Genomic DNA, 19,429 nt, shown 5'->3' with positions numbered 1-19,429 from the left:
CGGCCGGGGTGTGGCCAGGCGGGGGCGTGGCCAGGGAGGCGGGCCCAGGCGCAGGCAGTGCTCTTGCCGGACGTTGCGAGACCGCTACGCCTCAGGCCAGCGCTGGGTCTGAGCTCTGGCTCAGCGCAGCCCCGCTGGGGTCAGGTCCGGCCTGCTCTGGTACGCAGCACGCCGCTTGTGCTGCAGGAAAGCCCCTGGCAGGCCCCGGGTCTTGAAGTTGTGTTTTCTCAACGGCGCCCGAGGCCTTCACTCGCAGTGTTGCTCGCGGACGGTAGGTGGACGGGACCCGGGCAGGGACAATAGGCCGCATGTCGCTGAAGTTCCACGGCCGCGTGGGGACGCTGGTGCCGCAGGCCTGAGGGCGGGGCCGAGGCCGGAGGAGCTGGGGATTGGCGGGGTGGGTGGGGATCGGGCGGGGCCAAGGCCCGGGCCGGGGGCGGGGCTGGTCTGAGTGCTGCGCTATAGGCGGATGGGCGGAGCTCCCGGCGCGGGGCACGCCTGCTTGCTGCTCTTTCTGGCGCTTTTGTTTTCCCTTCTTGCGCTGGATAGAGGTACAGGGGAGGGAGGTGACCAGGTTTCACACAGACCTTTCCAGCCGGTTTACACCAGGCTTAGCTTTGAGGCATATACAGCTACAACATGGATTTTTAAAAATAATTTTTTAGGGCTGGGGATTTAGCTCAGTGGTTCCGGCGCCTGCCTCGCAAGCACAAGGTCCCAAGTTCGATCCCCAGTACCAAAAAAAAAAAAAAAAGGAAATAAATGAACTTCTTGTAAAAAATAATTTTTTATTTTGAAATATTTTCAGAATTTGAAAACAGTAGCAAGTGGCACAAAAATATTCCCATAGTATACAGTTCGTCCAGACTCCCTAGGCAGCTGTTAACATCTCATTTAGCAGAAGAATCCGCAGAACCCTGGCGGACACCTGCGAGCCCCGCTGTGCTTCCTGCACCTGGGTGTCCTGTCTCCTCCGGCAGCGCGCACTCCCGCCTGCCCCTCTCCCCGACCTTTCCAGGTGGTCGTGGCAGCCCCAGGCCCAGACCCTTCCTGGGCTGAGGACCCTCCTGAGGCCTTGGGGGGGGTGGGGGGTGGAGGCCCCCTGCCTTCTGCATCTCCTCCTCCTCCAGACCCTGCCCTTCTCAGACTGCCTCGAAGCCCTCTTTCCCTCTGGGCGTCCTCCCGAGGACTCTTTCGGCTCCAGCTTGCCACAGATCTCAGAAAACCCACTCGTCCTGACGCCTGGCCAGCTCGCTGTGGCTCTTGCACGCAGGCCTGGCTCCTCAGTGAATGCCACCCTAGTGCTACTGAGCTCTCGGAGTAACTAACCCCTTGGCCTCTTGCCCTGCCTCTCAGGCAGCCATCGAGACTTGCTGCCTTTACTTTGTCTTTTTTTGAACACGGTGCTACATCCAGCCCCTTTATTTATTTTTTTTTAAATTTCGAGACAGGGTTTCACTAATTGGTGAAGTTGCCTAGGTCAGTCTTGAACTGATGATCCTCCTGCCTCAGCCTCCCTGAGTGCTAGGGTTACAGGTGTGCATCACCCTGCCAGGCTTGGCTTTCCTTTTTTCATTCCCTTTTCTCCCCTTGGGTGCCACCATTGTGCAGGGTGTTTTCTGTCCTTGTCTCTGTATCTGCTTTGGTGTCTTCATTCTGTTGTGTACTCTGCAGTTAGAAAGCTCATTAAAAGTTCAAACCTGATGGTGTTCTGCCTGTAATTACTGTATTATTTTCTGCTGCTCTTAGGATAAAGACAGCTCTCCCTATCGGGGCCTTCAGACCCTTTGGGGCTGGCACAGCCTCCCGTACCCAGTGTGTTACTGGGTTTTGGGGTGCTGAGGGTCTCCTTCTTGAGGTGCTTTTTGGTTCTTTCTGTCCCAAGCAAAGAGTTGATCAAGACAAGCACGAACAGTAGCAAAGTTTTGTTAAAGGAAGGAAAAGAAAGAAGCTCTAGTTGGGGTGAAGTGAAAGTAGGAGAAGAAGTGCACCCTGCAGCATGAGGGCGGCTCACCAAGCAAGAGGGAACACAGTGGCAAAAACTCAATGTGGCACCCTTTTTATCACCCGCTCCTCAGGCTGACGTCAGGTCTAGACATCCCTTGAAAGTCTGCTCAGAGAAGTCCGCATGCAGGGCTTTGGGAGCTGTTCTGGGCATGCGTCCTGGGATTTGGCATTAGTAGGTCACGCTTACTTCCCCAGCTGGCTTTGGCACACCCTAGTCTCCTCACTCCTTGCCACTTTCTGCAGCAGCTCTACAAGTCCTCTTTCTGAGTGGCTTCAGTTGTGCCGTCACAGCTGCCTCCATGTCCTGAATCCACTCAAAACATGATGTATATACCTCACTTGGTCATTTTGACTTTGGGGAAGAGGCAGAAGTCCTGTGGTGCCAGACCTGGTGAGTAAGGTGCGTGAGGGCACAGCGTCCTGTTTTTACGAGCTGCCTTTCCTTTGGATAGCATTGGGCAGCAGCATTCACCATATTTTTGATCATGCCTTGTACAGACACTGAGGAAAGAAGACCTCAGAGCTGCTTCAGAAAGTTGTGAGGATGGTGGGATGCGTGTATTTCAAGTGGAGGAAGGGATTGGGGTGTTAATGGGAATGTGTGTTTAACTGTAATATAGTTCCCTGCCCTCCTTTCTTTCCTTCTATCCTTTTTTTTTTTTTGCTTATTCTAGATTCTTTGATCTATATACAAATCTTTTGTTTGCTGTACATACGAGGTATGATCAAAATGTACTGTGAATATGTAAATTCTAAAAATATAATAAAAGACACGTTGCCGTGAGTCCTCCTTAAAGCCCCCCACGTTATTGGAAATGACAGGTCTTTATTGTGTATATACATCACATTTTCTTTACCTATTCATCAATAGAGGGACACTTAGGTTATTGTGAATAGTGAGTGTCGGAATAAACATTTTTCATTAGTTTTGAAAGTACATTTTTCTAGAGCTAGAATTCTCAGTTGACTGTGTTTTTTGTTTCATTACTTCATATCATTCCACTGCTCTCTGGGCTCCAAGGTTTCTTTTTTAAACATTTTTAAGTTAGTGTGTGTTTGTGAGACATGAGAATATATTCCTCATGGGTTTATGGTACATATATATGTTACATTTTGATTCTTTTTATTTCCCTTTCTTCTCACCTACCTCTGGTTTCCCCCCTCTTTCAAATCTCCATCCCAATTCCATAAAGTCCATCTCTCTCCTATCTTTCTTTTATTTTGCTAAGTTATTTATATTTTGGATTTTTCACATAAGAGAAGCCATACAATATTTAAGCTTGTGCATCTGATTTATTTCACTTAACATTATGATCTCAAGGTGCATCCATTTTTCTACAAATGACTCAACTTTATCCTTTATGGCAGAGTAGTGCTCCATTGTGTATAAATACCACACTTTCTTTATCAGTTCATCTGTTGATGAACATATAAGCTGCTTCCAAGATTTAACTGTTATGAGTTGCGCTATAACATGAGTATGTCTGCCTCACTGTAATACGATGTCTTTAACTCTTTTGGGAAGATATCTAGAAGAGGTTTATCTGAGTCAAAAGGAATTAGTATTTTTAGTTTTTTGAGGCTGGCCTATACTGACTTCCATGGAAGTTTGTGCTAGTTTACACTTCCACCGACAATGTAGAAGGTTCCTTTCCCCCAACAGCCTAACCAGCACTTATTGTCTGTTGATGATATCATTCTTTCTGGAGTAAGATGGAATCTCATATGGTTTTGATTTGCATTTCTCTAATGGCCTGAGATGCTGAACCTTTTTCACGTAGTGTCTGTGTTGGGCCTCCAAGGATTCTGATGAGAAATCTGCTGATATTACTGGACGGAGATGCTTGTATTTGACGGGTTACTTTTCTGCTGCTTATTTCCAGGTTCTCTGTCTTTATCTTTGCCCGTTTAGGCCTGATACACCTTGCTGTGGGTCCCCGGGGGTGTCTTGCTTTGATTTTGGTGCACGTCTCCATGGCTTCCTCCAACCTGGATGTCACTGGCCATTACCTTTCTACGAATCCTTCCCTCCCTTTCCCTGTCTCCTTGGCTTCGTGACTCCCCACGCGTGTAAGCTGGTGCACTTGGTGGTGTCCCTTCAGTCTGCCAGGGTCTGCTGGCTTCTCATCGTTCATTGCTCCTTTCTTAGGGTTGGTGATTGCAGTCAGAGCCTGTTGGCATCTGCTAGTGACCCCTCCAGTGAGGTGTTCATTTCAGCTGTGTTCATGTGCCACTTTTCTGTTTTCTTTTTGCTCTTTGTTTATGTTTTCTCTCAGTTGTGCCACTGTGGGCACACATGGTGTTCCACCATGAAGTGGCAGAGTTGAGAGGCCCTCCCCAGAGCTGAGCCATTGTAGGCGCCATGCCCTCAAACCTCCACAGCTATGAGCTACATAAACCTCTTTTGTGTATAAAGTTGGCCTGCATCAGGTGTTTTGGTACAGTAATGAAAGAGGGCAAATGCAAACCACTTGGGCCATGATGTGTTTAGGAGGCTCGTCACCGCCTTGTTCTCTTCTGTCCTGATCATGTCATGTCTTCCCTTTACTCTGCCTACGTGCCTTGTGGTTTGGGAGCTGCTGTTGGCCTGGGGAGCAGCCCACAGAGCATCTCGCTCCTGGTGGATGAGGAGCAGAGGCTGGAGGCAGTAGTGTGAGTCTGGTCTGTCTCTGACATGGGAGAAGGAGGACTCCGGGGCAGCCTTACTGCAGCTGTCTTGGCACCCGAGGCCTGGGCCTCTGCAGGCAGGTCTCGAGGATGGGGGAGGTGGCCCTGAGGTGCCCCTGCCTGGAATGGTCCCACCGGGAGATGGAGGAGGGTGGAGACCCAAGATGCCATGTGTCAGAGCCGGGCAGGAAGCAGGGCGGGGAAGTGAGGAAGATGGTGTGGAGGTTTCCTTTCAGGCTTCACGGGAGGCTTTGGATTCTCATCTGCTTGACTCTGTACTGCAGTCAGGGCTGAGCAGGCCTGGGCCTCTGGTGAGTGGGCACGGCCGTATGGTGGTCATCAACACGACCTCCTGTGGGTGAGTGTTGTGTGTGCATGCGGAGAGTGCCCCTGCCTGGAGCAGACACAACGGCCGGGGCTCTCAGTGACTACAAGGGGACCTGGGCCTGCTGTGTGCAGTGGCCATGGGCAGAGTGACAGCTGAGCCTGCAGGCTGGGAGGGGCTTCGCTGGGGAGGCAAGACCGGAACTGCATTCACTCAGTGAAGTGCAGGGAGTAGAGTGTGCAGTAGAGGACTGTTGACACCTGCCTTTGTGTCGGCCTCTTGTCATGAGCTGTGTACTGAGTGCATCTTCCCCTACAGCATCAGGTCACTGTGGGCAGGACAGCTAGCAATGCAGAAGGGCTCACATATGTCGTGCTGGTGACTGTGTGGCTGACTTCAGGACTGCTGTGCTGTAATTCTCCAGAATGGCAGGCAAACACTGGGATGCTAAATAACAGACAGTCTTACTTTTTTGCTGCTTGTGGAATGTTTGGTGTATTATACTAAAATGGTGGAAAAGACAGCTTGCATTATTATAAATCTGAATTTGGTTCTGAGCCCACGTAGTTGCAGATGGGTTTGGTAGGACAGGTGGATATCACGAAGGTGAGAGACAGGCTGGAGTCAGGAGTGAACTGCATGGTGCAGGACCTCTATACCTCGAGTGTCCTGCTCCCACAGTGCCAGCGAGCCCTGTCCTTGCAGTCCCCTGGGGCCTGGCCTGTGTCCTGTGCTAACTGTGCTGTTCAGGGTAGAGCAGGGAGGCAGGGCAGGCTTTCAGGATGGGCAATGGCTCCCCAGGCAGGAGAGAGACGAGTGGCAGGGAGCTGGTGCTGGTCTCTCGGTGCTAGTGTGCACGTGACTCAGGCCAGATAAATTAGCACGCATAGGAAGTTTAGTGTCTCCCAGGGAGGCACCAGCCTGCATGGCCATCCCTGTGCCTTGCTAGTGTTTTCCACTTCCACGTTGCAGATGAGAGAATGAACTCTGAGAGCTGCTGTGTAGCCTGAGCCAAGATGAGATTCTCACCTTCATCGGCCCGTCAGGCTGACGGTGGGCAGGAAGCCTGGCCAGTGTTTGCCCAGCTCTCTGGGTTTGCAGGTTGCACACAGCCCTTGGTATTGGCAGACGTGCATTTCCGTCAGTTTAGGTGGCTGATTCCTATGGTTTTAGTTTACATTTTTCTGGTTTTTCTTCAAGTATTTATTGACCATTTAGGATTCCTTTTGTGTGAATTCCCTTTCACGTCTTTTGCACACTTTTCATGTCAGCGGGATAAAATTATATTTCTCATTGTTTTCAGGAATTCTTTATATACTGTATTTTGGATATTGGTTCTTTTCTGGCTGTGTGCCTTGTGAATGTCTCCCAGCAGGCAGTGGCTATTGTTTTGGGTGTTCTGTTGATAGATGTTGTATTAATCATCTGTTGCTGGATCGAGAGTCACCCCATAGCTAAGAACGGGAAAGCAGCAGGCATGTAACATATCAAGGCTGCAGTGGGCCAGGAATCTCGGCATGGCTTGGGGGAGTTTCTGCAGCTCACAGTCCCTGGGATTGCAGCCCAGCTGTGGGCTGGGGCTAGGCGGAGAGACTGTCCCTCAGCATTCGGCTCCTTAAGGGATGCTGGATGAAGTGTCTCAGCTCCCGCTGACTGTTGGCTGGGACTGAACTCGGCCTTTCCCTGCCTCGGTCAGCTCAGGCCAGGGCAGCTGGCTTCCCTCACAGTGAGCAGGAGGGAGAGCAAGAGAGATGGAGGTAGAAGGCAGAAGGAGCCCCAGTCTCTTTGTGGCCTCGCCTTGGAAAAGATGTCTCATTGTCTCGGTGGCCAAATCCTGTGTGTGAACAGCAGGTCACAAGGCCAGGCTTCCCCGGAGGAGAGGATGAATTCCAGGAGGGAGGAGAATCTTGGGGAGCTTCTGACAGGCTGCCTACTACAGAGTTGTTACAAGTTGGGTGAGGTTTAATTTATCCATTTTCCTTAAATGTTTGTTTTCTTCAAGACAGTCTTCCCTTTTCTAGGTGTCATTAATACTTAAAAAGTTTAAATGTTTTTCTTTTTCACAATTAGTATTTTTTTAAAAGTTCTTTTATTGGTACATTGTAGGTATACAACACAATTACATTTCTCATTGGAAATTGTACCTTTACATGATGCATCTTGGTTCTTATTTTTCCCCCATTCCTAGCCCTCCCTTCACCCCCTCCACCCTTCCCTATTTACAAAGACTTTATTTCCATTTTTTCCATTTCTCATCATTTTTCCTTTCCCTTCTTTTCTTTCCCTTGCCCCCCCCACTACTCCTACCCCTTTGGACCTTTTCTTCCTATTTCACATTATCGATTATTCATTCTAATAATTGGTACATTTTAGGTGTACAATATAATGACATTCATCATTGGAAATTTGCACCTTTACATAGTCTCTCCTGGTTCTTATTTTTCACCCTTGCCCAGCCCTCCCTTCAACCCCTCCATTCCTCCCTATTTACAAAGATTTTTGTTCCTATTTTTCTATTTTCTCCTATTAATCCCATTCCGTTCTATCCTTTCCCCTAGCCCTCCCACTTCCTTCCCCTTTGCCCCTTTTCTTCCTATTTCACATTACCTATTATACATTTTAGTCCTTATTTACACTTTCAGTTTCTCACACCAGAGAAACTATTCGGTATTTATACATGTGTGTCCTATTTATTTCACTTAGGAGTATCGCCTCAATGTGCATCCACTTAGCTATAAATGTCTCTAATTTCTCATTTTTTATGGCTGAGTAGTACTCCATTTTATTAAAAAAACACGTTTTCTTTATCCAGTCTCCAGTTGATGGACATTTGGGCTGTTTCCAAGTTTTAGCTATTACAAACAGTGCTGCTATGAACATGGGTGCATATATATCACTGTGGTATGATTCTTTTAATTCTTTGAGGAAGATCCCCAGCAGTGGAATAGCTGGGTCAGATGGGACTTCCAGTCCTAGTTCTTTGAGGTATTTCCATACTGATTTCCACAGTGGTTGTACCAGTCTACACTCCCACCAGCAGTGGAGCAGGGTTCCTCTTTCCCCACAGCCCCAACAGCATTTGTTATTGGTTGAGTTCATGATAGCAGCCATTCTTTCTGGAGTGAGGTGGAATCTCAGTGTTGTTTTCATTTGCATCTCTTGAATGACCAGTGATGTTGAACATTTTTTCATGTATTTATTTGCTATTTCTACTTCCTTGTCTGAGAAATGTCTGTTCATTTCAGATGCCCATTTTCGGATTGGGTCTTTAAATTTGGGAGGTCTGATCTTTTTAAGTTCTTTATAGATTTGAGATAGTAGACCTTTGTCTGAGGAAGAGCAGGTGAAGATTTTTTCCCACATTGTGGGTTGTCTCTTCACACTGCTGGTGGTTTCTCTTGCTGTGCAGAAACCTTTTAATAAGGAGAGATCCCACTTGTTGATTGTTTGTGCTAGTTCATGGGCAACTGAAGTTTTGTTCATAAAATCTTTTCCTACACTGATGTCTTCAAGGGTTCTACCTAACCTCTGTTCCAACTGGTTCAGAGTTTCTATTTTAATATTTAGATCTTTAATCCACTTCGATTTTAGTTTAGTGCATGGTGAGAGATATAGGTCTACTTTTAATTTTTGGCAAGTTGAAACCCAATTTTTCCAGCACCATTTATTAAAGAAGCTATCTTTCCTCCAGTGAGGGTGTTTGGCTCCTTTATCAAAGATAAGATGGCTGAGTGTGTCTGGTGTTGTTTCTGCATCTTCTAATCTGTTCTGCTGGTCCTCAGGTCTGTTTCTTTGTCAGTACCATGCTGTTTTTATCACAGTAGCCTTGTAGTATAGTTGCAGGTTGGGGATTGTGATACCCCTGCCATGTCTCTGTTACCTAGAATTGCTTTTGCTATTTTGGGTCTCTTCTTGTTCCAAATGAATTTTTGGATTGTTTTCTCAAGGTCCGTGAAGTATGCTGCTGGGATCTCAATTGGAATTGCATTGAATCTAAATAGCAGTTTTGAAAGTATGGCCATTTTCACTATATTAATCCTCCTACCCAGGAGCAGGGGATTTCTGTCCATTTTCTGATATCATCTTCAATCTCTCTTTTCAGAGTCTTATAGTTTTCAGAGAAGAGATCTTTGATTTCTTTCATTAGGTTGATTCCTAGGTATTTCAGTTTTTTGGATGCTATTGTGAAGGAATTATTTGCCCTGTTTCTCTCTCAGTGAGTCTTTCATTGATGTAGAGGAAAGCTATTGATTTTTGTGTGTTGCCCTTGTAACCAGCTACTTGACTGAATTTGTTTATTAAGTCGAGAAGACTTTTGGTGGAGTTCTTGGGGTCTTCTATATAGAGTATCATGTCATCCACAAATAATGACAGTTTGACTTCTTCATTTCCTATCTTTATTCCTTTTATTTCTTTCTCTTGTCTAATTGCCATGGCTAATGTTTCCAGAACTATATTGCACAAGAGTGGTGATAGTGGACATCCTTGTCTTGTTCCTGATTTTAGTGTGAAGGATTTCAGTTTTTGACCATTTAGTATGATATTGGCTGTTGGTTTTTCATAGATGGCTTCTATCAGTTTGAGGTAGAGACCATCTATTCCAAATTTTTGTAGGGTTTTTATCATAAATGCATGTTGGATTTTGTCAAATGCTTTTTCTGTTTCTATGGAGATAATCATATGGTTTTTGTCCTTGGCTCTATTGATATAGTGTATTACATTGATTGATTTGTGTATATTGAACCATCCCTGCATCCCTGGGATGAATCCCACTTGATCAGGGTGTATGATCTTCTTGATGATCTTCTGCATTCTGTTTGCCAGTATCTTATTAAGGATTTTTGCATCTATGTTCATTAGTGAGATTGGCCTATAGTTCTCTTTTTCAGTTGGGTCTTTCTCTGCTTTGGGGATCAAGGTGATGCTTGCTTCCAGGAATGAATTTGGGAGTATTGCTTCCCTTTCAATTTCATTGAAGAGTTTAAGCAGTAGTGGCAGTATTCCTCTCTAAATGTCTTGTAGAATTCAGCAGTGATGCCATCAGGGCCCGGGCTTTTCTTAGTTGTTAAGTTTTTAATTACGTTTTCAATTTCATTGGTTGATATGGGGTTGTTTAGAATTTTTGAGTCTTCTTCATTCAACTTTGGTAATTCATATGTATCTAGGAATCTGTCCGTTTCTTCTGTGTTTTCCATCTTATTGGCGTATAGGTTCTGGAAGTAGGAATTGATGATCCTCTGGATTTCTGCTGAGTCTGTTGTAATTTCACCCTTTTCATTCCTAATTGCATGGATTTGGGCCTTTTCTTTCCTTTTTCTGATAAGGTTGGCTAAGGGTTTGTCAATTTTGTTGATTCTTTCAAAGAACCAACTCTTGGCTTCATTGATTTTTTGTATCATTCTCTTAGTCTCCATTGCATTGATTTCTCCTCTGATCTTTATAATTTCCTCCCCTGTATGAACTTTGGGTTTGTCCTGGTCTTCTTTTTCTAGAAGCTTGAGGTTCAGCATCAGGTTGTTTAATTGGGCTCACTCTGTTTTCCTAATATGCATATTCACTGCTATGAATTTCCCTCGTAAGACAGCTTTCATTGTGTCAAATAGATTCCGATATGTTGTATTGTCATTGTCATTTAATTGAAGGAACTGTCTGATTTCTTCTTTAATTTCCTCTGTGACTCATTGGTTATTCAGAAGTGTGTTGTTCAATTTCCACGTGTTTATGAAATTTTTTGAGTTTCTTTTGCTGTGGATCTCCAATTTCATCTCACTATGGTCTGATAATATACAGGGCATAACTTCAATTCCTTTGCACTTACTTAAACATGTTCTATGTGTGAGTATGTGGTGTATTTTGGAGAATGACCCATGTGCAGCTGAGAAGAATGTGTATTCTGATTTTGTGGGGTGGAAGACTCTGTAAACATCTGTTAAGTTCATTTGTTTAAGAGTTCGATTGAGTTCTAGTATTTCATTACTGACTTTTTGTCTAGTTGATCTATCTATTTGTGACAGTAGGGTGTTGAGGTCCCCCACTACAATTGTATTAGTGCATATATGACTTTTCATGTCCATTAGTATTTGTTTTATATAGTTGGGCGCACTAGTGTTTGGTGCATAGATATTTATGATTGTCATCTCTTCCTCTTGGATTGTTCCCTTTACAAGGATGTAGTGTCCTTCTTTGTCTCTCTTAATCAGTGTTGGTTTGTAATGTACTTGATCTACAAAGAGGATAGCTACTTCTGCTTTTTTTTGGGTTCCTGTCACATGGAGTATTGTTTTCTACCCTTTAACTTTCAGTCTATGAGTTTCCTTTTGAATGAAGTGTGTTTCTTGTATGCAGCATGTTGTTGGATTTTGCTTCTTGACCCATTCTGCCAGTCTATTTCTTTTGATTGGTGAATTGAGACCATTAACGTTGATGGTTATAACTGAAACATATTGACTTATCATTGGCATGAGTTTTTCTTTTTGTTGGGTTCTCCCCCTTTACATTTAATTTCTGGTCGAGCCAGATGGGTTCATTTTGCTTTGCTTCCTGGGGTTGTGATCCTCAATGTCTGTTCCTAGGATATTGTGTAAAATTCTTTGGAGTGCTGGTTTGGTCTTCATGAAGTTTCTAAGGTGCTCTTTGTCATGAAGGTATCTTATTTCTCCATCCATTTTGAAAGATAGTTTTGCAGGGTACATCAGTCTGGGTTGGAGGCTGTCTTCTTTTAGGGCTTGGAATATGTCACTCCAAGCTCTTTTTGCCTTGATGGTTTGTGTTGAGAAGTCTGCTGTGATTCTGATGGGCTTTCCTTTGTATGTGATTTGTTTCTTTTCTCTAACTGCTTTAAGAACTTTGTTCTTCTGTTGAGTTTCTGGAATCTTAACAATTGTATGCCTATGTGTAGATTTTTTTGATCAAGGCTAGCTGGAGTCCTATATGCCTCACTTACCTGTATGTCAAGCTCTTTTCCCCTGCTTGGGAAGTTTTCTGCCGTTATTTCTGTGAAGAGATTTTTTTTTATGTTGTCTGCACTCTCTCCTGTTTCGTCATTGACTCCAGTCAGTCTTACGTTATTCTTCTTTGCATCATCTAGCAGCTGCTGGATTGATTTCTCATGTTCCCTTATAATTCTGAAACAATTTTTCTTTTCCTGGTCATTAATTGCAATCTTATCTTCAGTATCTGAAATTCTGTCCTCACAATGGCTCATTCTGCTGTGTAGACTTTTAATGGAGTTTTTCATCTCATGGAAATCTATTGGCATCTGTTTTATGGATACCATTTGTTTCCTATGTTGAGATTCCATCATGTTCCTCAGCTCCTCTAGATTCGTTAATCATGTCTTGCACTAGGAGCACAATTTTTCCTTTTATCTGAGAAATTATTTCTGATTTCATTCTTCCCAGATCCCCTCTTGTTGCCAGTTCAGTGGGTACAGGTGGTTGAGTATCAGATTGTTCCATCTCATTTCCCTTTGGTGTTGCTGTAGGTGATCTGGAAGTCAGTTTTGAGACTTGTTTATGTGTTTTCTCATTTCAACTGGGGGGGGGCAGGGGGGTGCTGTTGGCTTCTGCACGGCTCACCTCCTCTGAGCTGGGAGAGGTGGGCCAGGGGCCGGGAGCGGTGGTAGGGATGGTGACCCGAAAGCCCCTTCCTCTGGGCCTGGAGCGGGGGGACGTTTGGCGGCCCAGAAGCCCCTTCCTCTGGACCAGGAGCATTGGCACGGCAGCTCAGAAGCCCCTACCTCTGGGCAGGAATTCTTTAAATGCTAAGAACTTGATTAGCTCCAGTACCGTGGTCTGGTGGTCCGGTGTCCTCTGCGTCTTTGTAGTGTGGAACCAGGTGACTGTACAGAGAAGAGGCCAGAGGAGCAGGGCGGGAGGCAGTGGATTGCTGCTGGATCTCGGGTTGATTCAGTGTTTTCAGCTTTACTGGCGACCTCAGGACTGCGTTCGCAGACCTGCCTGTCTGCAGTGGGCTGATTCAGTGTTTTCAGTGCTACTGACAATTAGTATTTAGTATGTTTAGACTCTCACCATCTTGGCACAGGTGACTCTTTAAATTAGCATTAGCTGGACTTCCCTACCACTGGCAGCTCAGCATCTCAGTAACCATCCCTTTCACAGGTGCTCAGGGGCCGAGCTGGGCAGCCCTGTGCAGCCCGTTTCTGCCAGCACAGGAGGGCTCTACTGGCAGCACTGATCCAGAACAGCAGTTGCCACCCAAGGCCAATTTTGCCCCCAGGGAGCACTTGGCAATGTTTGGAAAATGTTTGATTTTTACACCTTAGGAGGAAGAGGTGTTCTGCTGCCATCTAGTGGGAAGAAGCCTGGGATGTTAAAGGCCCCACAGTGTGCAGGACCGCCCTCCCCTCCCCAAGACCAGTGCAGCCCAGAAGTGGGTAGTTCTGAGGGGCACATTCTGGAGTGAGTGTTGAGAAGGGGCTTGCCTTTTCCTGAGCGGCCAGTTGGCCATACCTTGTTTCCCGTGTGTACCATCTGCTCCCTTCGCTGGTGAGCCTTTAGCAGGGGTTGTTTCCTCTTGGCTGGTAAAGATGCTCTTGCTTTGCTTATTAGGCCATTGCTTTTAAAACTGACTCCCATTGTCTTACAGCTTCCTGGGCCCTGAGTGAAGACCGCCTCGGCCTCCCAGTTCATCATGGCGTCAGCCTTGAGGTAGGAGTGACGTGGGAGGGAATGTGACACTGTTAGCTCTCGGTCCTGCTGGCCTCAGGAGATGGTGCTCTGAGAACAAAGGAGAAAGGAAGCAGAAAGGAGGGAGGTGGAGAAGAGATGAGGCCGGGGGGTGTGGTGCCTGTGTGTGTGCCTGATACAAAACACCACGCAGCCTTCCGCAGCCTTCAGGAGGAAGACACCGATGGGCGCCCGGGGCCACCCCGTCCCTGCCAGCTTCCCGTGGGCAGAGTTTGAACATCGGCACGCACGCGGGAGCTGTTAGGATCTGGGGAGAGCTGCACTTGGGCAGTGAGGCTCTAGAGCCCCGGCCTGGAGGACCTGGCTCGCCCCTCTGACAGGGGACACTGAGACCTCGGCCTCCCTCGGTCAGCAGGGCTGCGTCCGTGTCTGGGCCATGAGGCGTGCTGGCAGGGGTACCACTCTAGCGACCCAGGTTTCCCGAGGGAGCCCCTGTGCCCGGCCTGCCACACGTCACTCAGGAGCAGAGGAAGGGTGCGCCTCGGCCCTGAAAGCACTCACTCAGCTGTGCAGAGGCGTCTGTCTCCGCACTGGTCCAGAAACCTTCCTCCCGGCCCTGTGCCTGGCGGGTGGAGCTGAGGCCCTGGCAGCTCCCGCGCTCCCTGCCCTGAGCTGCCCTTCTCTGTGAAGTCGCGCTCTCCCTAGGGCTCTGCCTGACTGTGTTCCTTCCCTTGCAGAGGGGCCCCTCCTGGGACAGCTGCCCGCCCCAAGGCCAAGGCCGCTAAGCTCCTGGACGTTCTGAGTGCCCTGGAGGGGGACGAGCCAGGCAGTGACAGGGAGGAGATATTCATCGCCCCCCCTGACAACGCGGCGGGGGATTTCACTGATGAGGACTCTGGAGACGAAGACTGCCCGCGGGGCCCCCGGCTGCCCGGCAGCGTGCTGCACGCCTCAGTCGTGTCCGAGGACTCTGGCAGCGAGGAAGGCAGCGGCGAGCTGGCACTGCAGCCGGCCTCAAAGAGGCAGAAGGCAGGGGCGGACGATCAGCGCATCTGGGCCGAGAGAGACGTCCAGCCAGACTTTAGCAGCTGGACTGCGTCAGACCCTCACATCGAGGACCTCAGGAGCCAGGAGCTGAGCCCCGTGGGCCTCTTTGAGCTGTTTTTCGATGAAGGAACAATTAATTTCATTGTTGATAAAACCAATCGGTACGCTCAGCAGAAGGGCATCGCCCTGGGCCTCACGGCGCAGGAGCTGAAGTGCGTCCTGGGCATCCTGATTCTGAGTGGCTACATCTCCTACCCCCGGAGGAGGATGTTCTGGGAGACCTCTCCCGACTCCCACCATCCTCTCGTGGCCGATGCCATCAGGAGGGACAGATTTGAGCTGATCTTCTCGTACCTGCACTTTGCAGACAACAGTGAGCTGGACGAGAGTGACCGGTTCGCGAAGGTCCGGCCTCTCATCGTCCGGATGAACTGCAATTTCCAGAAGCACGCGCCGCTGGAGGAGTTCTACAGCTTCGGCCAGTCCACGTGGGAGTGCCTGGACCCACGTGGCTCCAGGCGGCTGCCCGCTGTGCGGCTGGGCTACAGGGTCTGGTGCGGGACCACCATCAGCGGCTACCTGGTGTGGTTCGAGCCCTCACAGGGCACACTGTTTACCAGGCCCGAGCGCGGCCTGGACCTGGGGGGCAGCATGGTCCTCAGGTTCGTGGATGCGCTTAGGGCACGGGGCTGCCTGCCCTACCACGTCTTCTTCGACAAGGTTTTCACAAGTGTCAAACTGATGTCCATTCTGAGGGAGAAGGGCATCAAGGCCACAGGAACGGTTCGCGAGCACAGGACAGATCGGTGTCCCCCCAAAGACCCCAAGTTGCTGAGGAAAATGAAGAGGGGGTCCTCTGACTACAAGGTGGACGAGCACAAGGAGATCCTCGTGTGCCGCCGGCATGACAGCAGCGTGAGCAACACCTGCTCCAGTGCGCTGGGCATTGAGCCCATGAGGCTGGCCCGCCAACACACTGGTGTGGCCGGGGCGCGGGCTCAGGTCCACCCGCCATCGCTGCTGAAGCTGTACCAGGAGAAGGCAGGCGGCGTGGGCCGGCTGGACCAGAACATCGCCAAGTACAGGGTGAAGATCCGTGGCCTGAAGTGGTACTCGAGCTTCATCGGCTACATCATCGACGCTGCCCTCAACAACGCGTGGCAGCTGCACAGGATCTGCTGCCCAGACAGGCGTGTGGACCTGTTGGCCTTCCGGAGGTACGTGGCCTGTGTGTACCTGGAGAGCAACGCCGACACAACCTCGCAGGGCAGGCGGGGCAGGCGGCTGGAGACCGAGAGCCGCTTCGATATGACGGGCCACTGGATCATCCACCAGCACAAGAGGACCCGCTGCGCCCTCTGCCACTCGCAGACCAACACGCGGTGTGAGAAGTGCCAGAAGGGCGTGCATGCCAAGTGCTTCAGGAAGTACCACACCCGGTGAGGCACGGGCAGCTGTTTGTCCAAGGGAGGACTTGGGCATCATCTGTGTTGAAGAAGGACCTGCACCTGTTGATTTGGTGTTGTATTTTCCCCCCATTCCTATGTTAGTTATTTGTTTTATTGTATGCTGTTCTGCCCACCTGTAGTATAATATTTATGTTAGGACACTTAAATGTTTGCAAATCTGTATTTTATACTGGCATTTATTTAAACATTCAAATAACATCTTGCCTTGGGGTACATTTGAGTTCTGGTAAGGATAGATAAGAAGTACTTAGATAAACAGTGAAAGGATTTACCACTGTGTGCCATGATTTATAATCTAAGGTGTAGGCAGTAGTGTATTAAGTATCACAGTGATACAATGAAGGATTTCTTAGTGATGTGTGTCTCATACTGGTCCCAGGCTATCCAACTCACCATATATCAGTAGTCCGCCTTGTATTTGCTCAAAGAGCTAAAGTTCCAGAGTTCATATGTTTTTGATAAAAATACTTTCCTAACTCCATATTTCCATATGGAATCTGTTTTTACAAATATTATATGGTAGGGATCCACTTTTTCCCACATAATTTGTTAGAAGGGAAATATTTCTTCACTGATTTAAATTCCACCTGTAAAATTTTCTGAACTTAAGGGGAAAATACTGAAGTAAGGAAGCAGTTTTATGTTGGAAAACTTGGTTTGTTTGGCCCCAGCAATCTAGGAGGCTGAGGCAGGAAGATCACAGAGTTCAAGCCCAACCTGGGCAGCTGAGTGCCTTAGCAGGATCCTGTCTCAAAATGAAAAGGAAAAGGCCAGGGACTGTAGCTCAGTGTGAAGGTCTCAGATATGAGGAAACAGACAAGCCCAGGTTGGGCACTGCCCACCAACAGCCGGGTTGCAGCCTTGGGAAGTACCAAGAGGAGGCCTGCCTCAGGTTAGATGGGCTAAGGCGATGGGGCAGAACGGGGCGTGTGACCCTAGCCCAGATCTACCAAACTGTTCAAACCCTGACAGTGGGACAACTGAGGAGACTTGAATAAGTTCTGTAGATTAATTTGCACTACTTTGTGAATATTACTTTCCTGCTTTGGTGCTTGTGTAGTGACCATTCAAGATGTCTGTATCCATGGAAGATGGGTAAAGGGAGCTGCCACGCCTCTGGAAGGTTTTTAAAATTTTGAAATAATTTAAAACGAACATTAGAAAAATGTTCATACATTTGGTACTCTACTTCCATCTTTAATAATCTAGCCTGGACACTGAAGCATTTCTCATATCCGGAAGTTTACTGTTGGGAAAATTCTGCTATTCAGTTCTCTCCTGCATCACCATGGTCAGGAATACTTGGAGACTCTAAGCCAGGTATGTTTATCTTACTGATGGTCCAAGAGAATGCCTTGAAGTGACTGTGGAAGCAGCTGTAAAGCTTTCAGAAGCTGCCGAATGGTTGGTTGTGACTCCTCTTGTGGGTTGAGTGAAATGCCACTGCGACAGATGAATAGTTTCAGGTTGTAACGGATGTAGGAGCCCATGCAGGCTTTTCCAGGCCCTCAACCGAAACCAAAACTAAGATCCAGGAGGAGGCTCAGCCAGACCCACACCTGGTTTTCAGCGCCAGATGCGGTTCCTTGTTGACATATTCTCAGAGGTGAACTTAAAGCCATCAGAGGAAACCATGGGAGATCAGCAGGTCCACAAGTGGGAAATCACTGGATGTGCTATCTATTTGTGTTCACCACAGTTCTGCGGAAATAATGACTCTGTTGACTGCAGAGGATGTGAAAATCATGCTGGTTGTTGTAGATGAGATTTCAACTATGATTCTAATAAATTAGGCACAACTGACAAACAGTATATGTTGATGGCAGACTGGGAGCCTAGACAAAGTTGAAGGTCTTCAGAAACAAAATAACCATGAGACCTTAAGTTAGGTGAACAACTATTTAGAAAAAATACTTTGGTAAAAAGTAACACAATTGCTTAAGTGCACAGTTCCGTAGTGTGTTCATATCATTGTGCAACAGGTCTCTTGGAAGTGTTTCAGCTTGTAAATCAGAAACTTGACTGACAACACCCAACTTCCCCTACCTCTTAGCCTTGGTTACTACCATTTTGCTTTCTGCCTTTGTTGGACAAATTTGGGTACCTTATATGTGTGGAAACATACAGTCTTTTTATTTTTGTGGTTGAGTTATTTCACTAGCATAATGCCAAGGTTCATTCATGTTGTAGCATAAGACAGGGTTTAATTTTTTAAATAAGGCTGAATAGGGCTGGGGATTTATCTCAGTGGTTTCACCGCCTGCTGCGCAAGCACAAGGACCTGAGTTCGATCCCCAATACCAAAAAAAATTTAAAAATAAATAAATAAATAAATAAGGCTGAATAGTAGTCTGTTGTATGTACATACTCGTTTTCTTTATCCACTTACCCATTCATGGATATGAGTTGCTTCCTCCGTTTTGCTCTTATAAATTTGCCACAATGAACATGTGTAAGTGATTTTCTCCTCTAGATCTTGCTCTTAATGCTTTTTGTGTACGTACCCATTAGTGGATTACTATACCATATGGAGATTCTCTTTTAAATTTTTTGAGGTTGGGGATGTAGCTAAGTGGGGCCCTGGGTACAATTCCTGGCATGGAAAAAAAAAGAGTTTCTTTTTCCTGAGAGGCACAAAGAGGCTTTTCAGACACAATTGAAAGTACACCCGTCAGAGCAGAGTATAGGCCCCTTGAGAGAGGCACATTATAGTCTGGAGCTGTGGTTTTGGTGGTGGAAATCTGTGGAATTTGTGAAGCTGCAGGAAGTTTGGGCTTGGCTCACAGGAGCAAAGCAGTGATCCACCCAGAGGCAGAGAGACAGTGACTTAATCTAGTGGCGAGAAGATGGCCCCTTTGCAGGTGAAAGGCACAGGCCCAGTCTGCTGTGTTTTCTAAAGATGGGCTCTCTTCGCCCCCAAAACATTCTTTGAAACCTCTGAATCTGTTTCTCAGGTCAGGCTTCTGCCTTCACCTTATCAACTAAGCTAATTTTTAAAATTAACTTTATTGGTACATTTTAGGTATACAGTACAGTCACATTCATCACTGGGATCTTGTACCTTCACATGAGCATCTTGGTTTTTATTTTTTCCCCATTCCCTGCCCTCCCTTCACCTCCTCCACCCTTCCCTATTTACAAATAATTTGTTTCCATTTTTTTCTCTTTCTCATATTTTTTCTTTTCCCTTCTTTCCTTTCCCCTACTCCTCCCATTTCCCCTATTCCTTTAGACCTTTTCTTCCTATTTCACAATATCAGTTATAC

At 47.2% G+C, this 19,429-nt stretch overlaps 1 protein-coding gene across 1 annotated transcript; it reads left to right on the top strand.

The window, feature by feature from the left end:
• The first annotated feature begins 90 nt into the window (after window positions 1-90).
• Pgbd2 (piggyBac transposable element derived 2) lies at window positions 91-18,507 on the top strand. The gene is made up of 3 exons (XM_087181023.1): window positions 91-271; window positions 13,607-13,668; window positions 14,385-18,507. Exons 2-3 carry the CDS (start codon window positions 13,652-13,654, stop codon window positions 16,135-16,137), a joined length of 1,770 nt encoding a protein of 589 aa, XP_087037149.1. The 5' UTR covers window positions 91-271; window positions 13,607-13,651; the 3' UTR covers window positions 16,138-18,507.
• The last annotated feature ends 922 nt before the right edge of the window (window positions 18,508-19,429 follow it).

The sequence above is a fragment of the Heterocephalus glaber genome, unplaced genomic scaffold (genome assembly GCF_053883595.1).
Source record: "Heterocephalus glaber isolate CG9 unplaced genomic scaffold, H.glaber_assembly_v1.0 deba00001466, whole genome shotgun sequence".
Lineage (NCBI taxonomy): Eukaryota > Metazoa > Chordata > Mammalia > Rodentia > Bathyergidae > Heterocephalus > Heterocephalus glaber.
The sequence above is the reverse complement of the archived record's forward strand: the minus strand, read 5'-3'. Positions and strand labels throughout refer to the sequence as shown.